Below are 19,416 nucleotides of genomic sequence, written 5' to 3' on the forward strand. Positions count from 1 at the left end.
GGAAGGGTGTAGGATGAGGTCAGAGGTCACAGAGAAGAGAGTGGGACGGGGCAGTCACAGGCAAGGGTGAGGAATGAATAAAGAGAAAAAAAACCGGATAAACCACCTATAGACTAATGGGATGTGAGGCTCAACCAAAAGATCAGTGGGCAAAGAACTTGACTAGAATCTGGGGAAAAGACCTGGTTAAGGGTCCCCTGGGCTGGCAAAGACCATGGAAACACAAGTCACAGGGAGAGCAAAGGCAGGGTAGGGTTCAAAGTCAAAACAAAGAGGCGCGGGTGGCTGCTGTTGGGCAAAGAGGTGTGAGAGAGAGTACAGGGACAGGAGTGAACAGCAGCAGCCCAGAGACAGCCCAAAGGTGAGGACATTTCTGAAGGCTACAGCAGAACCTCCTGAAAGCTCACAGGCACGCCGATGACAGGAAGACACGGTTGGTCTGAACATCAAATGGGTGGCTCTTGAGTAACCAGGGATCTCAAAAGAACCTCAAGGAATGAGGGAATGGGGCCCTGTGTTCTCCCCACGAAGGGCAGATGTGAGGTGACATCCACAACGGTGAGGACTGAGGGGATTTGGAGTCAGGATAGCAGGATGGGGGCTGAGCCCCGGTCCTTACAATGTGCAGCTGCAGGTAGTCCCCGAGGCCGGAGGCGCTGTCCACTCGCACCAGCACAGCGCTTCGCTGGTGGGTGCTGAAGCCTACAGCCAGGCGGTCCATCCTTGTGCTGGGCCGGTCATTGGGGGGCCATGTGTAGGTGATGAGCGCTCCCCCTTTCCCAAAGATGTATGTGGTCCCAGCTGCAGAGAGAAGAGAATGGAGAGGAAGACTGTCAGCGGGTCCTCCGAGTGGGTTGGGGGCCAGAGCGTGAGCACACCAAAGTTAGGGCCCAGGGCTTCAGCTAGGAAGCCTACAGAAGCTGCCAGCCCTGTAACTCCAGGTGCCCAGGTGAGGGCCTGTGTGTGTACTTGCACACGGACAGCTATAGCTGCCTCAAGGATTCTAACTTTAGTTACAGCGACACAGGTAACACGGAGAGTGTAGCCAGAGAGAAGCTGCAAGGAGACCCAGACAGCAAGAACATCCTATGCAGGAAGAAGCTGGGGTCTGCTTCTGACCAGCTCAACTTCTCCCAAGTGCTTCTTTGGGACCAGAGCCAAGCAGCAACGAGGCAAGAGGGAGCATCAAGTGATGGCGGGAAGATAAGCAAGGCTGTGGGCAGCTGTGACTCATAGCTCATCTTTGGCACCTTGCCAATGCCAGCCCCTTTGTCCCCTCCCAGCCCCCATGGGAACCTTCCTGGTTCGTCCAGGGATCCTTGTTTCCACCCTCTACAGGCAAGGGTACCTGGGTGCCAAAGCCCAGAAGCCTGGAACCCTGCCCGGAAAGGAGGAGGCGAACATGGGGGGAGGGGGAGGAGCAGAGTTGACAGCCAGAGGAGGAAGGAGGCAGAGAGACAGATGGACAGAGAAGGACAGAGAGGGATGTAGGTGAGAGAAGCAGGAGAGAGGGAGCCTGAGACGTAGGCTCCCTCTTCCAGCCCTCCCCCACCCCACCCTCTCTCCTCTTCTCCATCTCCTCTTCGCCATCCGGCTGCCGGGGGCGGGTGTGAGGTCCCTAACGATCTCAGCCCCAAAATAACCCCCATTAGTCGCCATGTTCCCTCCTGCGGCTGACTGAGCTCCCTGGGGGTGGAGGTGGGAGTGGGAGGGGGGCTGGTCACCCAGTTTCCGGGAAGGGAGCCTTGTCTGGGAGGCCAAGAGGACTAGACACTTGGGCCTTCAGGAAAGGAAGGGGAGAGACTCCTCTTGCATTCTTTAGGACATAAACAGAGCAGATGAGATTCATAAAACGCTTGATTAAATCATTAGCTACTAACGACTCCTCTCAAGGCACTCCTTGGGGCGGGGAAAGGGGTTCGAGGAAGACTTAGCCAGTGAGAAAGATGCAGATGGGGCCTGAGGACAGAAGCCTGGAGCCAGCCAGCAGGGAACACGGAGGTCTGGGGAAAACAGGGACCAGGGGGGTTTCTCTGGGGAGTCAGGTGGAAGATGAATCCATCAGAAGAATTTCACAGCAGAGGGGGCTTCTGGGTGTTCTGGAGAGGGCACTCAAGTGTGGAAGGCTGGGCCAGGAAGGCTGCAGCCTGGGCATGAGAGCTGGAAAAGGAGGAGGCACTGGGTCCCCTGCCATTCCAGAGCACCTTCCTTGTCTCCTCCCTTCCAGACAGAGCACAAATGGGAAGGGACCTCAGGAGCAGGGCAGACATGGGAAACCCATATGGATGTTTAAAATCGTCACCTGTTTGCAGCCTGTAGTTCGGAAAGCACACAGAGGTAAACCAGCTCTGCCCCTACAAGCTCAGGTATACCGTCTACCATACCATACCCACAGAGGCACAGTGGGGGAAGGCTGGGCCTCCAGGTTGATTTCCAAGTATAAAGTAGAGAGCCAGTCCCAGCGAGGGGTACACAGTGAACATCCCCTCTACGCTCAGTGCAGGGAACCTGCTTGCCTGGAAAGGGCTGGGCCTGGAGACCAGAGCCAAACAGCTATGCCTCAGCCAGTACAGTCTCTCAGCTCCCAACACTGCAGCACTCCAGAAAATTGGCTGTTTCCATGACAACCATAATACCCAGGGTCCTCCCTCTCCCCTTCACTCACAAGCTGCACAGTGAATTCAGGGGGATAGGATCGCAGGAGCAGAGATGTTGACCTTCCCCCACACATTCCCTGGCCCCTGGGTTCCAGGGCCTCCCAGGGAGAAGAGGATTCCATTGGGTTCCTTGGTTCCTCTCACACCAGGGAAGGTAACTCCATCTGCAAGGAGTCTGGTCCCAAATCTACCAGGTTCAAAGAGGAGGCCCTTCCTGCCGGCTTTCCCGCCGGATGCCACACAGCACGCTCATCACCATGGACAGCGCCACGCCTGAGCCCAGAGCAGCACCGGAACAACCGCAAACCAGGCGCTGGGTTAGACGTGGAAGCGGGAGGGACCTGAGATGCGTGGCCACAACCCAAGTCCCAGGCCTTACAAGCAGACACACACCCAAGCGACGCACGCCTAGGCCCCACACCCACGCGCGGGCCGCACGCACCCAACTGCATACAAAGCCCCAGGCCGGGGAAGCAGACCCCGCCGCAGGAGTCGCGGCTGCCGGGGAAAACATGGCGCTAAATGCACAAAGACAGGCCTCCGCCAGCCGCCAAGGGCAGGGGCCGGCAAGGTGCGAACGGGCGCCTGCACCCCAGCCCTCCCACGGCCTAGCCCCGGCCTCCCCCAGGATTTATGATCCAGCTGTTCTCTCACTGCATCCCGTTTACCGTTCTGGGCGGACCTGTTAAAGCCGAAGGGCGTTTATGACACTGTTGGGGGGAAACAGGGTGGAGAGCCACTTCTTGGGCAGAAGAGAGAAAGGATGAATGGCTTATTGTGCTGGGGCTGCAGTAATTACCCCGGGGAGACATTTCTCTCCCCGGCACCACGGCTCCCGCACGGGCGGGGACAGAGGGTTTGGCTCACGGAGGAGGTCGGGTGCGGGAGGCGGGGCTTCTGCCGGGTCCCGCCCCTCCGGCCACGCTCCGGAGGCGCTACCCGCAGCTCTGCCAGGCTAGCAAACCGGTCTCTGGCCCTGCCCCAGACTCCCCCAAGAAGGCATGCCAACCTTCGTGCCCGGCACAACACTCCACGTCTGTAACTCCTGGCAGTATCCAGAAAGGGCTTGAGAAGCAAAGGGACCTAAAGCAAGCCCCAGAGTTGCTCAAGGCTCCTGTAGATCAGTTCTTTTCCACACTGGGAGCAGGGAACGGACTGTGCATAGCATGCCCACCAGTCCCACACAGCTGGAAGCCCACAGCAAGACAGTTTCTAACCAGACAGAAGATGTCACAGGCCCAGAGTTGGCATGTCCCGCATCCAATACTGTCCCCTCAATGCCTCCTAGACCCAGAAATCCACAGAGCCATGAAACACTAGACACACACACACACACACACACACACACACACACACACACCTACATTCTAGAAAGAAACCAACCGACCGTTAGCGATGGTTAGGGAACCCTGACTCACAGCAGTCATTCCATGTAAAATTACCCATGCAGTCATGCCCCAGGGCTAAAAGCACATGGGCAGCCACTTTGTCTGCCGGTGCCCTGGTCACATCAGAAGCTAGCACAAAAGCCTTCTGGGAGATCTAGAACGGTCAAGGGATAAGGCCCCTGCACAATCCAGAAAAGCCTAGGTCTTAGGTGCTTTCTGTCGCCAACAAATCTGCCCAGGAGGACCACCACAACTAGGGGGTGGTCCTCTAGTTGGTCCTGGGCACAGGCCCAGACCCCTAAATGGAACTGTCTCTTAAGCTACATACCTCAGCTCTTAACTTCGTCCCTAGCCATACACCATTCAGTCAGGAATCTAAGTAACATACCCAATCCCCAGAATCAAAATACATGACAGTCCCCTTTATGCTGGAAGCTACTGACTCAGAACCAAGCTGGAACCGGTAAAGAACTGGGTCTTTCTTTACCGGCCCCCGGGAGAACTAGAAAGGAACTGAGAGCTCATCAAGGATTCAGCAACCAGGACTGGGAAGAAGGGATCCATGACCAGGTGTCATCTCCTCCACCCATTTTAGGTCCCAGGTGTGCTGGCCACCCCACACCCTACAGTGACATCAGGTGCAGAAGTGTCAATGGTGTTTGGCAGGTGGGTAGAGACATTATGTAACAGGAGTGGTTGGGGGATGGGAAGGAAAGTGGGAAAGCAATGAGGAGGGAAGAAAGGCAAGTTGAGACTTGCTGGAGTAGCAGAGAAGCAGGTGTCCATGAAGAGAGCTGTCCTCATACTAGGGGACCTTGGAGCAGGAGGAGAGCTGGCTGGCCTCCAGCCCAGGGAGAAGTCCCAAGGAAAGCTGGTTCTACCATCTCCCCCATAGTTAAGGTGAGCAGAGATGGGGTCAGTCATGACAGACTGCTTTCTCCTCATCTAGCTTTCCTTAGCCCCTTCTTTCCTCCCGAAATCCTTCACAGCCTCCTCACTATTCCACCAGTGTCCCAGGCTGCCCTCAGTCTCATCCTCTACTTCCTTCTACCCTGAGAAGAAACCTCCCCCAAAGGCAATGCTCATGCCAACATGCTCTAGTTCTGTCAGGCCTGTTCTCTTGACCATGTCTCCTTAGCATCAGGGTCTGTGACAAGAGCCTTCTGGGAGACCTAGAAGCACAGAGGGACAAAGCACCCTGCACAGTCTGGGAAAGCCTGGCTTCCTGTTCCCTCTGCCTGGCTCCTGCTCTCACCAGCTCCCGGGCGCTCCTGCCCACCTGCCCATCATCCCTGAGCCAGTACTCTCCCTTTTGCCTTCCTCTTTCATGTCTCCTCTTCTCCCCACATCACCCCCCTCTCCCAGTGCACCGGCCCCTTCCCTTCTCACTCTTTATGCCTCACATCTTTGCCTAGCATGACCATGTTCTGTCTGAGAGGCTTTGGGAGCAGCATGGGCCTGAGAAGGGCCGAAAGAGAACAATGAGGAGGACAGGGGCAGAGCTGAGATCAGAAGCGTGGTGAGGAGGAGACTGTGAAGAAGAGAAGTGGAGAGTATCGCCTGTGGCAGGGATGGCACTGAGACAGATTAGAGAAGGAGGAAGACAAGGGAACGCAGGTACGCTCTGAAGACACTGCTCCTGGGGAATGGATGAAATGAAGTAGTTGCAGGGGTGGGGGCTGGAAAGACCGGATATGACATGGGACACAGAGATCAGGAAGCTCTTGCAGACACAGAACAATCACGGGAAACAGACAGTGCAGAAATGGGAGGCAGTGAGGGCCATGGATGGGACTCAACACTCTGGGTGTAGAAGACGATGGAGGAACAAAAATGGGGCTGAATGTGAAAGGTGACGGACAGTGAGAAATGAGGGTGATGAGGGACTGAAAAGGAGAGGGGACCAGGATGGAAGCACTAAGATGGGAGGTCACACTGCACAGAGGGAGACCTGGGGAAGGCAGTGAGAGGCATGTGGGGCGAAGCGCCCTGAGAGCAGGTGACAGAAGGGGCACAGAGATGGAGACGAGGGTCCAGAAGTGGGAAGTGATGGAGGGCTGTGAAGGGAGCCTAAGACGGTGATGAGGTATGAAGGTGTGAGCTGAGAGGCACAACACAGAAGGGAGAGAGGGGCCAAGATGGAAGGGATGGGGGCTCAGCTGAAGGGCAAGGCGCAGAGGAGGGAGCTGTGGTGCAGGACAGAGCAGGGGAGTGATGAGTAGACTAACAGGAGAGGCGATGGGGCCTCTGGGGTGGGAGATGACTGAGCTCTAAGATGGACTGTGAAGGAAGGACTAAGACAAAAGCCATGGAGGCCACTGTGGAGTGAAACATGCGAAGAGGGACAGGGGTGGCAGGAAATGGGGCACCAGGCACAGACGTTGTGGGGTACAAGAATGGAAAGTGACAGGATCATAGAGTCTGAGGGACATAGCCAGGAGGTGACAGGTAGAGAGCTGGAAAGAGGTGGCCTCCTGAGACTCCTGGGGGTGGGGGTGGGGGGCAAGGCCTCAGATATGAAGGAAATAAGGACCTGGGACGAGAAGGGGAAGTGTGGAAATGAGAAGTGACCGGAGTCAGAGGCAGAAAATGATGGGGTCTGTTTAAGGAGGAAGGGGAAGGGCTTGGCCACAGAGGTTATGAAGGCCTGGGGTGGTGGTGAAAATGAGTGGATGGTGACAGGACTGACACCAGAGAGGTGACGGGGAGCTTGGGAGCACAGGGAGACTAGGCCCCAGAGGTGACATGCTGAGGCTCACAAGCAGAAGCAGAGCAGGGATGAGGAGTGAGGTACCAAAGATGGGGAGCACCACAGGGTGCAGGCACAGACTAAGGGAACTGTTTGGAAGGCTGGCGATGGACAGGAAAAGGGAAGGTTGCCAGGTAGGCAGAGGTGGAGGTACGACAGACCGAGAGATGAGCAGGGATGGAGGTGATAGGGAAGAGAGCTTCAAGGAGGGCGCATAGAAAGGATGAAAGGACAGGCCGGCGGCATTGGTGCTCTGGGAGAGGGAGAGGGGCTAACAAGGCACGGAGGAGTGGGGGAGGATAAGAAGCAGCTGTAGGTGAGGCTAGGAAGCGGGTGTTGAAGACAGGGATGAGAGTGAGCAGGAGGAATGGAGAGATGGAGGTGAGGGTGGGGCCGGCATGATGGGAGCTGGAGCTGGAAGGTGAAGGGGCTCCCGCCGCAAAGCCCCAGCCTTGCGAGAGAGCGCACAGCCGGGGTGCGGCCCTCGGGACTCCCGGGGCCTGGGCGGAGCACCCGAGACCCCCACCCCCAGCCAGCCCGCTGGCGTCGGGGCGCCACTTACCGTGCCCGCTGCGGGTGAGGAAGGGCATGCGGTTGATGGCGATAGGCACGGTGCCGTGCTTGCTGTGGAAGTGGTGGACGTGGTGGGTGGTGCTGAGGCTGGACGAGACCCGGGCCCCTTCAGCCGCCCCCAGCAGCAGCAGCAACCCCAGCACGAGCGGCAGCGGCGGCGGCGGCGGCGGCGGCGGCGGCAGGGGCCCGGCCAGGGCGGGGGGGCGGCGCGGGCACCCCCCCTGCCCGCTCCCCCCGGGGGGCATTTCGGCCCGGGGGCGGCCACCTCACAGCCCCATGGCCGGGGGCGGGGACGCGGGGCTCCGCGGCCCCGCGAAGCCCCCCTCCGGCTGCGAGCTCCGGGAGGGGGGGGTAGGGGTGAAGCAAAGGGAAACCGGAGCCCGAGCCTCAGTCCGGAGCCAAGCAAATCAACTGGATCCCGCCGGGGAATCCGGGGTGCGCGCAGCGGGAAGGCCAAGGTCCGGGGCGCCTGGGTCCATCGCGGGCGGCTAGGGGTCCCCCTCAGGCCGGGGCCGAGCCGGCGCAGGGGCCGTCAGCGGCCAGCGGGTGGGGGCATGGTGCTGGGGAGGGGACGGTAGGGAAATCCTGCGGAAAAACCCAGCGGGGAGGGAGATAGGGTGCGCAGTAGGGACCGAGGCCCGGCTCCCCCAAAAGCGAGAGCCCCGCGGAACCGACCCGGCGCCGCTGCCGCCCGACGGAGGCCAGAGAAGGAAGGAGGGAGCGGCCGGGGGAGGGGGGCGGGAGGAGGGGGAGGGAAGCAAATCCGGGGGATGGGGGGGGGGGGGGGGGGGAGGGGAGGAGGGGAGAGGAGAAGAGGGGAGCGGGGCCAAGCAGAGGGAAGGCGCGAGCCTGCGAGATTCCGGCGGAGAGATGGAGGCAGCGGAGTGTTGCTGCAGAGGCTGACAGGGCTGGAAGGGAGAGGGAGGGAGGGACAGAGGGAGGGAGAGAGGGACAGAGGGAAGGAAGGGAAGGGAGGGGAAGCGCAGGAGGGGGGGGGCAGGGCGGAGGGACCCGAGCGGCTCCCGATCTGCGGGCGGCGCTGGGCAGCTCCGCGGCGTGGCACCTGGCTAGCCCGCTCGGCGCTCGCCTCTCCTAGGCGCGCGCCCCGCCCCTCCCCCGCGCTCGGGAGCGCGCTTTCCACCATCACCATCACCACCACCACCGCCACCCCCCTCCGGGAGAAGGGGCCCTGCTGAATAATTGAACAGGACTGAGGCTAGCAAGAGGAGCTGCTCTCTTCCTCCTCCTCCTCCTCCTCCTCCTCTTCCTCCTCCTCCTCCTCCTCCTCCTCTTCCTCCTGCCCTTCCCTCCCCTCCCCTATCTGGACAAGACCCAAAAGTGCTTGCTGGCCCAGCAGGCAGAGGTGTGGCCACAGCCCTCTTCAGCACCCCTTGGAACACATGTGCATGCTGGGTTGTGGATCGGTTCGGGTATGAAAACACCCACGCGTCCCTATAGGCACCAGTGTGCCGAGAGACCACAGCTCAGACACTATGCATGTGTGTGATCAGATACCGGCATACCAAATGCTTGCAGAGACATATGTGCACAGACTCACATACACGTTTGATTATAGGCAATAAATGGCCAACATACACTCCCCACCCCCCTTGAAACTCACCCTCCGTCATCCATAGTCATAGAAACAACCTATTCAAAGCCCCAAAGGCACTGGAGAGTCACACACACACACACACACACACACACACACACACACACACACACACACACCCCTGCAAAGGTGCTTGCCTACCCTTACACAAGGCCCCATTCCTTTCTTCCAACCCTCCCTCTCCTCTTGCTATTTCTCCCCATCTCCTGGCCTCAGCCCCTAGCTCCCCAGGGTTCTCCGGAATAGTTGGCCAGAAGGACAAGACCTTCCAGGTCCATCTACATCCTGCTGAAGAACTCTTTCTCTCTTAGGGTGCCCTCTTACACTGGGATCTGCTCTCCAAAATTGGCGGTAGATCAGCGGTACTGGCCATAGCTACAGAGATACATGCACACAGTATCCCTTCCCCCCATTTGGATGCAACCCTCACACTCACATCAAGCTGCTTGGACAGGGGAGAGAGTGCAGCGCAGGAGGCAGAAGAGGAGCAGAGGGGACCCTGAACTGAGGACAAGTAGGACAGGAGAGCAGAACCAGAAGGTGAATGCATGAGGAGGGGGAGGGAAGAGTGGCTCCTACTTATTGATCCCAGATTCCATTTTGGTACAAAATTGCCATGGTGAGCTCATGGGTACAGTCAAGAGCCAGGACAAGCCAGTGCAGAGTCTAATGCCTAGAATTCCAGCACTTGGTTGGCTGATGCAGGAAAACTGCCACAAGCCAGAGTCTAGCTTGGGATACATATTGAGAGTTTGTTTCTGAGGAAGGAAGGAAGGAAGGAAGGAAGGAAGGAAGGAAGGAAGGAAGGGGCAAGCTCCCTAGGGAATGCTGCAGCCACTCCAGGCTTGCTTGATACCAAGAGCAGGTCCACGCTGCACCACCCCCTTCAAAAGTGGAGATCAGTCCTTGGAGGTATCCAAGAAGAACCTTGAAGTGGTGATTGCCCCACAAGAGGGGAGAGACAGTGGAGTGGGGTTCCACAAGCTCCTGGCCACCTGGCCACTCTTTCCCATCCTTGAGCCCCTGGCTCTGGAGTACACACTGACACAGCTCCAAGCAGGCAGAAAATGTATGGCCCGGGGGAGGGAGGGGGAGCTGGTGGTGGTGGTGAGAGGAGAGGAAGGGAAACCGCCTAGAGGCTGATCCATATCGGCGAGTGGGAATTGGAGAGAGTGATGCTGGGGGTAGGGATGGGGGTGGAGAGACACAGACAGAGGGTAAGAAAGAACAGAGGTGGAGGTGTGCAGGAGATCAATAGAGGTTGCAGAGATGAGGAGAGGTGGAGAAGCAGCCATGGCAAGACCGCCCCAGGCAGCAGGAGCCCAGGGGCTTTGGTGTGGAAGTTTCCCTCCTCTGGCCCTCTCTTTTCTCTCATCCACTAGTCCCCTTTTCATTCTCTCTACTGGCCTTTTTTCTCCTGGTCTGCCAGGGTTGACTCTTGAGAGGTCCCCCCCAAAACCCTCAAAGCTCCATGATACAGACAGAGAAACTGAGGCAAAACGCAGGAAGAAGCTGTCCTGGAGATCAGATCTCTTCTTCCTAGTCTCTCTCCATCTGGGCAGGTCTGAGCTCCCTCAGAGGGCCGATTCTGTGCTGCCGCCTTGCTCCCCACCACTCCTCATGCACAGCCAACCTCCTTACTGGTGTCTGATTGACAGTGTGCACCTGCACGGGGCTCCAAGGAGGGCAGACAAGGAGCTGGCACGAAAAAAGCCAAACAGAGGAGAGGCCCCAGGAGACAAGGGAGCACGGAGACAACCCCACCCAGCATCTCCCCTTGCAGTAAAGCAGTCCTCAGAGCAGCTCCAGCTAGCACTGGCTCCTTCAGACCAGCGCTGTGCCCTGCCGGGGCTCCAGGGTTCACCCACCTTTTCTTTAGTTCCACAGCTTTGCTCGGGCTATGCCACCAGATACACAGACCAGTGCTTGGAATGATGACGCTTCCCGGGGTGAGGCTGGGCTCCCCAGATCTGGTGGCCCCCTCTTCCTCCCAGCCTAGAACCTACAGAGCTTGCTCTTCCCACTCCTGCACACAGGTGGACGGATTCCCTAGATACGCGAGCTGCCTCCAGCTCTAGGCCCTTTCTCGAAACCCGTGTTCTCTATGTGGGAGCACAGGAGTGCATGGACAACCATGTCTGGGCCAGATTCCCCTATGTCCTGGGCAAGAAAAGCCCAGTCTGGGCACCACCACCATCCCCAGAACCCCATGTGCAGCGGGAGTAACCATGACAGTCACCCCAGGTCCTGGCAGAGCCCCTTGACCCCCTGTGACTGAGGGGCTCAGTGAAGGATCAAATGGAAAGGCTTTGCGGGTGACGCCAAACTGCCAGTGGAAAGGGTTACAGTGAACAGGTCAGCGTCAGCTGGAGCCAAGCAGAACACACAGGTAGTCCTGAGCTGCCTTAGAAGGTTCAGGGAGGCACACAGAACAGCGGCTCAGGTGACCCTCCTGGGGACACAGCTGGGAGGGCTCACCACCCTTGACAGCCACGAAAGTGTGGAGGAAGAGAGGGGCTGGACATTTTTTTCAAAGGAAAGGCCAACAGCCACCCAGGAGCCCCATCCCCATGAAGTGACGGAGGACTCCCATAGGATGCTGCAGAGCCAGAGGAATGGCAAGGAGACGTGCTGAAACTACCTCCAGGCACCTACAGGCCTGTTGGCTCACTTCCATCTTGTGTGTGAAAAGCAGAGAAGGGTTGTGCCCTGTGTGTCCGGGTGTGTGTCTTTTCCGTGTGTCACTCGGCTATCCACCCACCCCATACCCAGGCATCAGAGAGAAAAGCCAAAGCCTCCGCACCCCCCCCCCACCCTCTCATGCCTGACCCAACTGTGCTCTGTCTCTGCCGAGCTGTAACCAGCTGATGGCTACCAACCACTGGGGACTAGAAAATGCTGCCAACGCTGTTATCTCTGGGGACGGACTTCAAGAATACGCAAGCTGGCAAGTGAGGGTGCTAGGGAATGACCTTGTGGCTCAAAGGGACAAGCTGCAGCTGGGATTCTTGGGGAGAGAAAGGGGGGACAGCAGGGCCTGGGTCTAGGGAAATCAGAAGCCCTGCCAGCTCAGAACCAGGAGAGGCTCTGCCGATAGATGGCAGCAGTGAGGCACAGCAACCACTAGCCCCTGTGGCCTCTGTGGCAATGGATCAAAAGGAAGCAAAAACCCTTCTTTCCTCCCTCCCAGGCAGTTCCTGTGGCTAGGGTTATGCTGGGAACACCCAGGGCCCAGCCCTGCCGGCACTCACGGTCATTGCACACAGGGCCTCCGTAGGAAGTCATGGTACAATCACAGGTAAAGCCATCCCACTGCTGCAGGCAGACGCCCTGGTTGGCACAAGATTCTTCGGTGCAGGTGGTGCTGGGGCCTGGAAAGAGCAGGAAGGAGAAGTGCCCCAGGCTCAGCCACTTAGTCAGGGGCTGCCGACGCTCCCCAGCCAGGTGGAGAGGCCCTGCCCTCGGCCCACCAGACTAGAAGGGCCGATACTGACCAGGGTGGTGGGGTAGGACCGGGGGCCCCTCAAAGACTGTTAGGCTTGTGATTAGAGGGTCAGGGTGAGAGGCAGCAGGGAGAGTAAGCGGTTCGTCCCTTGCCTGTCCCTCGTGTTCCAGAGCTCTAGGGACAGGCTCCTGCCAGGCCTGAGAAGGGAGCTGCCCACACTCACCATCACAGCCCCTCTCCACCTGCCCGATACGGTGCAGGGCATCAGCAAGGAGGTCTGGGAGGCGCCCGTTGAGGTCCACGGAGGCCAGGCAGCCCTGGAAGCCGTCCCGAGAGGCCACCAGCTTGGGCAGGTTGCTGAACATATTCTTGCTCAGGCCCCCGATGTACAACTCCCCTGCAAAAGGGAGTGATGTCAACACCCGCTGTCTTCGTCCCTCTTGCCCTCCCAGACACCCGAAGGCTCATGGCATCCCTAACAGACAGGGCAAACCGCAGGCTCCCCACCAACACGACTCTTCCTCTTGCCTCCCCTTTGCCACCTGTCTGCCCCCCTCCCTTGGAAGCCCAGATGCTTGGGGTAGTGGGGGTGGGGCAGCTGGAGGGACCCGCTCTGTGTTCTCTCCCACACGCTTGATTCCAGTTCCGTCCTGTAATCAGGGCCTTTCATGGATGCGCTCCATCCCTTCCACCCCCGCTGCCTCCTTCCCAAACACTGGTTCCCAGAACTGCAGGCCTCTCCCCACTCAGCAGCCTTCTCTCCTCCAAAGTCCTCCTGACAACTGGGGCTCCAGAAAGAGGTCTTCCTCGGAGATGCCTAACTTCTCACACGGACTCCTCATTCTCCTACAAGGGAAGCGCTGACCAATGTCAAGCTGAGCTTCAGCAGCCCAGGGCACCATAGAGTCCCTGGGTCTGCTGCCGCTTGTGATTCTCTGTACCATGTCGCCCTCTCCTGGGAGCAAGGAGAAATTCGCAGCACCGCCTCGCAAGCCCTAGGTCTGGGGACCAGGAGGTGAATTCACTGGCCTCAGAATCTTCTCTGAGTTTTCAGTTCGGGTTACACGGCCTGTGGAGCCAAAGGCATGTCACGCGCCCCAGCTGGCTCTGACACAGCTGCAGGCCTCGTGTCCCCTGGTTCAATGCCCAGCCTGCCATCTCCTCCTCCCCCTTCCCCTCCTGGTTCTCTTCCTCCTCTTCCTCCTCAGCCACCTCCTCTGGGGACTGGCAATGGCCATTTCAGTGACTGCTGTAGTCACTGGAGATGCTGGGGCGCTGGCAGGACATAGCCTGCCCAGTGCCCCATCTGAAGTGGCTTCACCGGAAAACCCCTCCAGATACAGGTGGGAACCGTCAGCCAGACGCCTCGGAAACAGGAGAAAGGGGTGGGGAGGAGCAGCCTTGACCCCTTACAGGTGGGGGGGAGGGGCGGCCTTGCTGGAAAAGGGGAGCTGGACCAAGCCTCGCCTCCTCCAGAGGCTCCAGCCCCACCTTTGAGATCCAGATTTCGGGCACCATTCGAATGCTGGGTGACGGTGCGGGAGTCGATCTTCAGCGTGTGCACGTTGCCCGGGTCCCTGGATACCACCACGTTGTGCCACTGGTTGTCGTTGACCGGCTTGTCTGAGTTCCCCTTCATCAAGGACGGGCCATTCCCCAGGTCAAACACGTAGTGGATGTACCTGCCCCGCAGTGGGGAGGAAACACTTGGTCAGGTGGGGACTGCTGAGACGCCAGGAGAGAATGAGCCTCTGCTGGCAGGAGACCCAGGGGCCTGGCAGGAGGGGTTGGTGGAGGAGATTCCACAGGAAGGAACCAAAACAATGGCACCAGAAGGCTATACCATCAAGTCTTGGCCAAGGGAGGACAAGCGTGGGGAGGTCACAGGGGCTCTTTGCTCTTGGGACCCAGCAAAGGGCTTGACAGAGCGGGGGTGGGGTTTTGGTGATATGGTAGGGGTCCCCTAGAAACTGAGCTGTTTGGGGGTGCAATCCTCCAGGGCCAGAGAAGGACTGGGCCTACTTCTCCCGTAGAGAGGGTGGTGGACAGAGAAGGTACGTAAGTGAGAATCCTGACAAGGAAGCAGCTGAGAAGCAGCAGCCTGGAAGCGGGGTTCAGCCTCTCCATCCCGGCTGAGGGCTAAGGGTGTGAATCTTGACCTGATACCTGCGCGCCCTGAACATTCCCAATGGCCAGAGGTCAGCAAGGGGACACCACAACGCCCAGCCCCTCACCCCTTGACCAGCTCGATGACAATGAAGTCATTGCCATTGCCGGAGTTGAAGAGCAGAAGTCCATCCGGGGCCGTGGTCTTGAACTGGAAGAAGAGGTGCATGGAAGCGTAGGCCTGCAGCGTCGCCAACGCCAGGTAGCTGCTCCGACTCTTGAAGGTGACAGGATCAGCCACAATGGCGCGCAGCCCGAAGCGGGCATTGAGCTCGCAATAGGAGATGTCCCCATCTTTGCACTGGTCCATGTAGGGTTGACCATTGAACACCAGCCCGCTCAGGTGCCCGATGAAGTTGGAGGGCACCACAGAGATGAACCGCCGCTCGGTCATGATGCCCGTCTCAATGTTGTGGAACTCCAGCCGAGTATGGGCGCCTGCCATCTGTCCTGCTCAGGACAAAAGACCGACATGAGGGAGAGGAACAGTGCACAAAACGCGGGGTCACCTCTGGGACAGGGCCTTGCGTTCCCAGAAACATCATCGCCTCAACATGAGGCCACAGGAAGGGACACGAGTAGATGTTCTGGGCCAGTGCCACCATCCCACCACTCCGGAAGAAGCCGCGGACCCAGCGGAGGACCAACAGGCTTCCAAGAAGATGCCGGCCTGCAGGGACTGAAATGGCCCCTGGGGTCCGGACCCACGATAATGACTTCCCTAGGAATAACCCGGGCAGAGGCTCCAACCCAAGCACGGGTCACTAGGACTCTGCGCACCACCCCGGGGCCAGGCCGCCTACCTTCCACCGTCACGTTGTCCACAGACAGCTGCAGGCTCTTGCCTCTCCGCACCACCCTCACCGTGTGCCACTCATTGTCGTTGAGCTTGTGTCCCGCAAAGAGTGTCTCGGGGCCTTTACCTGCAGCACCAAGGGGGGAATGAGCATGGCACCGACCCGGTCACAGACAGCTCCAGGCATTGCCCAGGCGTGAGACAGCCCACCCGCGCCTGTAGGCACGCTCAGCTGCTAGCACGCTCGGTGCGGGTGCCCCTCTCCTCACGCCTGGAGGGCATGCAGGGAAGCCTTTCACACCTGGGTCCCAAGCCTAATCCGTTCAGTCCTGCCACTTTGCGTGACTACAGAGGATGGCACTTGTTACAGAATCTGACATGAACGGTGGCCGCGAACATGGACACGCCTTCCTTCCTCTGGTCTCCTAAGGGCGTGGAGCGTGTGACACCAGCAGCTGAGTTCTCAGGCCTAACACTCCACACACCACAAAGGGCGGGCACCCATGGCTTCACCCTCCACCTGCACAACCCGGCTGGGGCCCGCTGTGACCTTCCCGTGTACTCCTCTTTAACTCTACTCCCTGGGACAGCTACCCCCTTCACAGCGCTCAAAGAGCCACAGACACAGTCTGTTTCTTGGAAGCTGTGACCATTTCTTGACAGTCGATTGACACACGATTACCAACACACACATCTGTCAGATGTTGCTGGGTTTTGCAGCACCGCTGAGACCTCAGGTGTGTGCACACACTATGCCACAACCACGTAAAAGAAGTGGCACTGAGCACACTAACGCTCTACTTGTGCCTTCCAAGTCCACATCTTCCTTGAAAGTGAGACTGAGCACTTAGCCCAGTGACAGAGAGAGGCCTGAACCTACCTACGGGGCTTCCCCTTCTAATTCCTGCTTACAACCCTCACTGGTAACTCTGAGTTTGGTAGGAGCTCTGCAGACTCTGGCATTAAACGGGACTTAGACTTTGAGGCTCTGGGCATGCTCCCAATCTCTCCTACACAAATCGTCTTTCCCATGTGCTTCGCCTGCCCCCTTGTGGCCACTGATGGAGCTGCAGCGTAATGTCTCCAGGCTTTATGTACTTGGAGCAGGTGCCGCCTAGCCTCAGATTTCTTCCTCCTGTAGATGACTTGGGCAACACGGTGTCATTGGCCCTCCCTTTCCCGCAATCCGTAAGCATCCTTCCTGGTTCTGCTTCGTTTTGTCCACCCTGCCCTCCACAATTCCCCATCCCACCCCCATGCCTGTTCCCCTCCCCCCAGCCCTGGCCAATAATGAAACTCTCTTCCCCCTCCCTCCATCCCTTTCTCCCTAGATCCCAACGTCCAGCCTCCCAGACCCCTTGGGTCTCTGCAGAAGAAGAGGGAAACCACTTACTAGGTGCGCAGCCGACGCGCAGGCAGTCTGGGGGGGCCATGGGGTGGGCAGAGGGGAAGGGAGAAAAAAAGGCAAAACAAGGTTTTGTGTGTTTTTTTTTTTTACATCCTTCACAGGGAGGGGTATCTGCAGGCAGGGGTTCCCCCTAGGGCCACTTTCTGGGGACCACGCGTGCCCAGGTGCCCTCTCCCCTTCCTCAGTTGAACCTTTGTCCTTCCTGCCCTCAAGAGGGCTCCAACCCTCCCTAGAGCCAAGAGGCAGAGCAGTCAGGTGGTGGGAAGAGGGCTTGTGTTCCCCTTTTGAGGGTCCCAAGCCACTCGTGTCTGAGGGAGACGGCACCTCGGCAATTCCAGCCGTACAGGGGACCCGGGGGATGAGGGCTTGACCGTCCCCACATCTACCCAACCACTGAGAGGGAGATGGGTAGGGAAGGCCAGGGTCCCTGCATCCCCTGCTCTGGGACGACACCCTGCTTAGAGCTCAGGTGTGACACGTCACTCCTCAAGCTCTGAGCTCAAAAGAGGGGTCTGCCCCAGGGCCCCCTTCTTAAGGCCATATACCTCCCAAAGCCCCAGAGGCCAGCACCACCCCTGCAGGAACCTTCCTTCTGTCTGTCCCTGCCCTGAGGGCACCAAGCTACCACTGAGAGTTGAAGCACTCGTCCACCCTGAAGAACTAAGATTTTGTGCAATTTCTTAAGGAGGACCCACGGCCTCAGACAGGGTCACTAAGATCTGCAAAATGCGACTTCTAGGCACAGTGCCAGGCACTGATAAGCAAGGTCCCTCAATCCTGCTCCAGTCTTGGCATCGCTGTCCCCCAGTTCAAAGCTGGCAGGGTTTTTCACGGTTAGAAAACCCAGCTCTATATACAGCCAACATCCCAGGCCCCCAAGAGCCTCTGATAAACACTTTGGTTGGTGGGAGTCAGCCAGCCCTTTCGAGAAGACAGAGCCCTGAGTCACCTGAAGTTCTAAGGGCACCATACCACTTCGTAAGCCCAAAGCCTCACCAGGCTGGAGTGTCTGGGGCTGTGAGGCATCGTGTGTGTGTGTGTGTGTGTGTGTGTGTGTGTGTGTGTGTGTGTCCTCACCACGGTGAGTGACACAGACTCACTGAGTAACTTCAGGCAGATCTCTGCGAGCCTGGCTCTCTGGGTACCCTCAGAGCTAACAGGCTGCAGCAGGTTAAGGGTGTGCCCTAATCTGGCCCTGGCCTTTCAGAGAGAGAATGGTCTCTAACCCTCATTAAGAGTGATGCCCTAGCCTCCTGTGGGCCCTACCCAGGAGCCCCATAGCCCAGGATGCACCTGGCATCCCTTGGGCCTCGGAAGGTTCGTGCAGCGGTGGTAAACAGATACCCACTGTGGCTCTGAGGGTCATGGGCCCCTGGGGCAGTACAGCTGAGCTCCACACGCGTTGTCAACCACAGCAGAGTGGGAGGAGCAGCAGAGACCCTGAGCCACAGCCTGGGCACCCAGGGAGCAGCGGAAGGTCAAAGGACAGACACAAGAGGAAGTGAGGGGTCACAGGGGAGAAGGAGGCTGAGAAAGGGCAGGGAGAAAAGAGGAAGAAACAAGAACAGAGGGGAGGAGGCTGGGCAGGGGAGGGGAGGGTGCCAGGCCCTGGAGTCAGGTCCCAGGGGCTCTCTCCAAGCCAGCAGTCTTCACCAATGAAGGGTCCAAAAAAAAAAGAGGGGAGGGGGCTGGAAGTGCAGGTCGGTCTCCTATAAGGGAACAGACCCAAGTGAAGAGTTTGAGTTTCCCATCCCAACGAGAGGATATACCCATCTGTCCAGAGAAGAGATGACAATTGCCGCCTACCCTGCAGTGATTCCCCTCAGCAGCCCCCTTGAAGATGGAGATCCAAGGGGCCAGGCCCCGCCCAGAGGAAGGCAGGACAGAGCAGGCTGGAGAACGCAGCCCTTCCATGCACACATTTCCCAAAATGCTGTTCAGAGAGTGATAATCCATAGCCCATTAGCCGGCAGCCGGTGCCTCAAGAGCAGAGGATGGGTGGGAAGGCTGAGGGTGATGGCACGAACATGGGATGGGATGGGGGGGAACAGCCCACACAGAGAGGAATGAAAGTTAAGAACATGGCTCCCTGGCTTGGGCCAACTCACTTCCAGGAACGGGGTGGGGTGGAGACATGGAGCCTGCAGCGACATTCCAGGGGCCTCAAAAGGCCACAGCCACATCTCTCGGGAGCATCGCACAGAGAGGTAGCACCTGGCCCGCCGCCATCTCCACTCAGGCTCCCAGCCTGTAGACACAGTCACCAGCCATGACTACAGTCCAGCCCCTGGTGGGAAGTGAGCTCTCTCGGGGTCCCAGGACCAAAGCATTCTGGGATGTCATGTGTATTCCTGCTGACTTAAAACATGACCAGGGTTTTGCTCAAGAGGGCAAAACCAGTGAGAATTTAGGAGGAAGGGGAAATTTGGTTAAGGGCAGGAGGACGATAAGGAAGAAGAGCCCAATGACCGGAATGTCCACCTCAGAGGTGGGCATCTCTGGACACCACCAGCTTCTGAATGGAAAGAGGGGAATGCATGTGGGTAGGGGCTGAAGGAGGGGACCCCTTGCAGCCTAGACTATGCCCTTCATGGAGATGTCATGGCACTTCCAGACCCTGGT

At 58.4% G+C, this 19,416-nt stretch overlaps 1 protein-coding gene across 26 annotated transcripts in view; it reads right to left on the minus strand.

Moving 5' to 3' along the window:
* Nucleotides 1-19,416, minus strand: part of Nrxn2 (neurexin 2) — a 109,390-nt gene that overhangs the window by 26,352 nt on the left and 63,622 nt on the right. For 10 of the 26 annotated variants that reach the window (XM_055610372.1, XM_055610367.1, XM_055610366.1 and 7 more), the window contains 7 exons: nucleotides 16,778-16,806; nucleotides 15,394-15,520; nucleotides 14,659-15,040; nucleotides 13,916-14,106; nucleotides 12,648-12,821; nucleotides 12,231-12,350; nucleotides 620-801 (listed from right to left, as the gene is read on the minus strand). In XM_055610372.1, coding sequence (XP_055466347.1) covers nucleotides 620-801; nucleotides 12,231-12,350; nucleotides 12,648-12,821; nucleotides 13,916-14,106; nucleotides 14,659-15,040; nucleotides 15,394-15,520; nucleotides 16,778-16,806 — 1,205 coding nt within the window. Of the gene's footprint in view, nucleotides 1-619; nucleotides 802-7,356; nucleotides 8,100-12,230; nucleotides 12,351-12,647; nucleotides 12,822-13,915; nucleotides 14,107-14,658; nucleotides 15,041-15,393; nucleotides 15,521-16,777; nucleotides 16,807-19,416 lie in introns of those variants that run through there. The other 16 variants (XM_055610378.1, XM_055610388.1, XM_055610379.1 and 13 more) reach the window with 4 other exon arrangements.

Source organism: Psammomys obesus, unplaced genomic scaffold (assembly GCF_907164565.1).
Source record: "Psammomys obesus unplaced genomic scaffold, mPsaObe1.curated_primary_1811, whole genome shotgun sequence".
In the NCBI taxonomy this organism is placed as follows: Eukaryota; Metazoa; Chordata; class Mammalia; order Rodentia; family Muridae; genus Psammomys; species Psammomys obesus.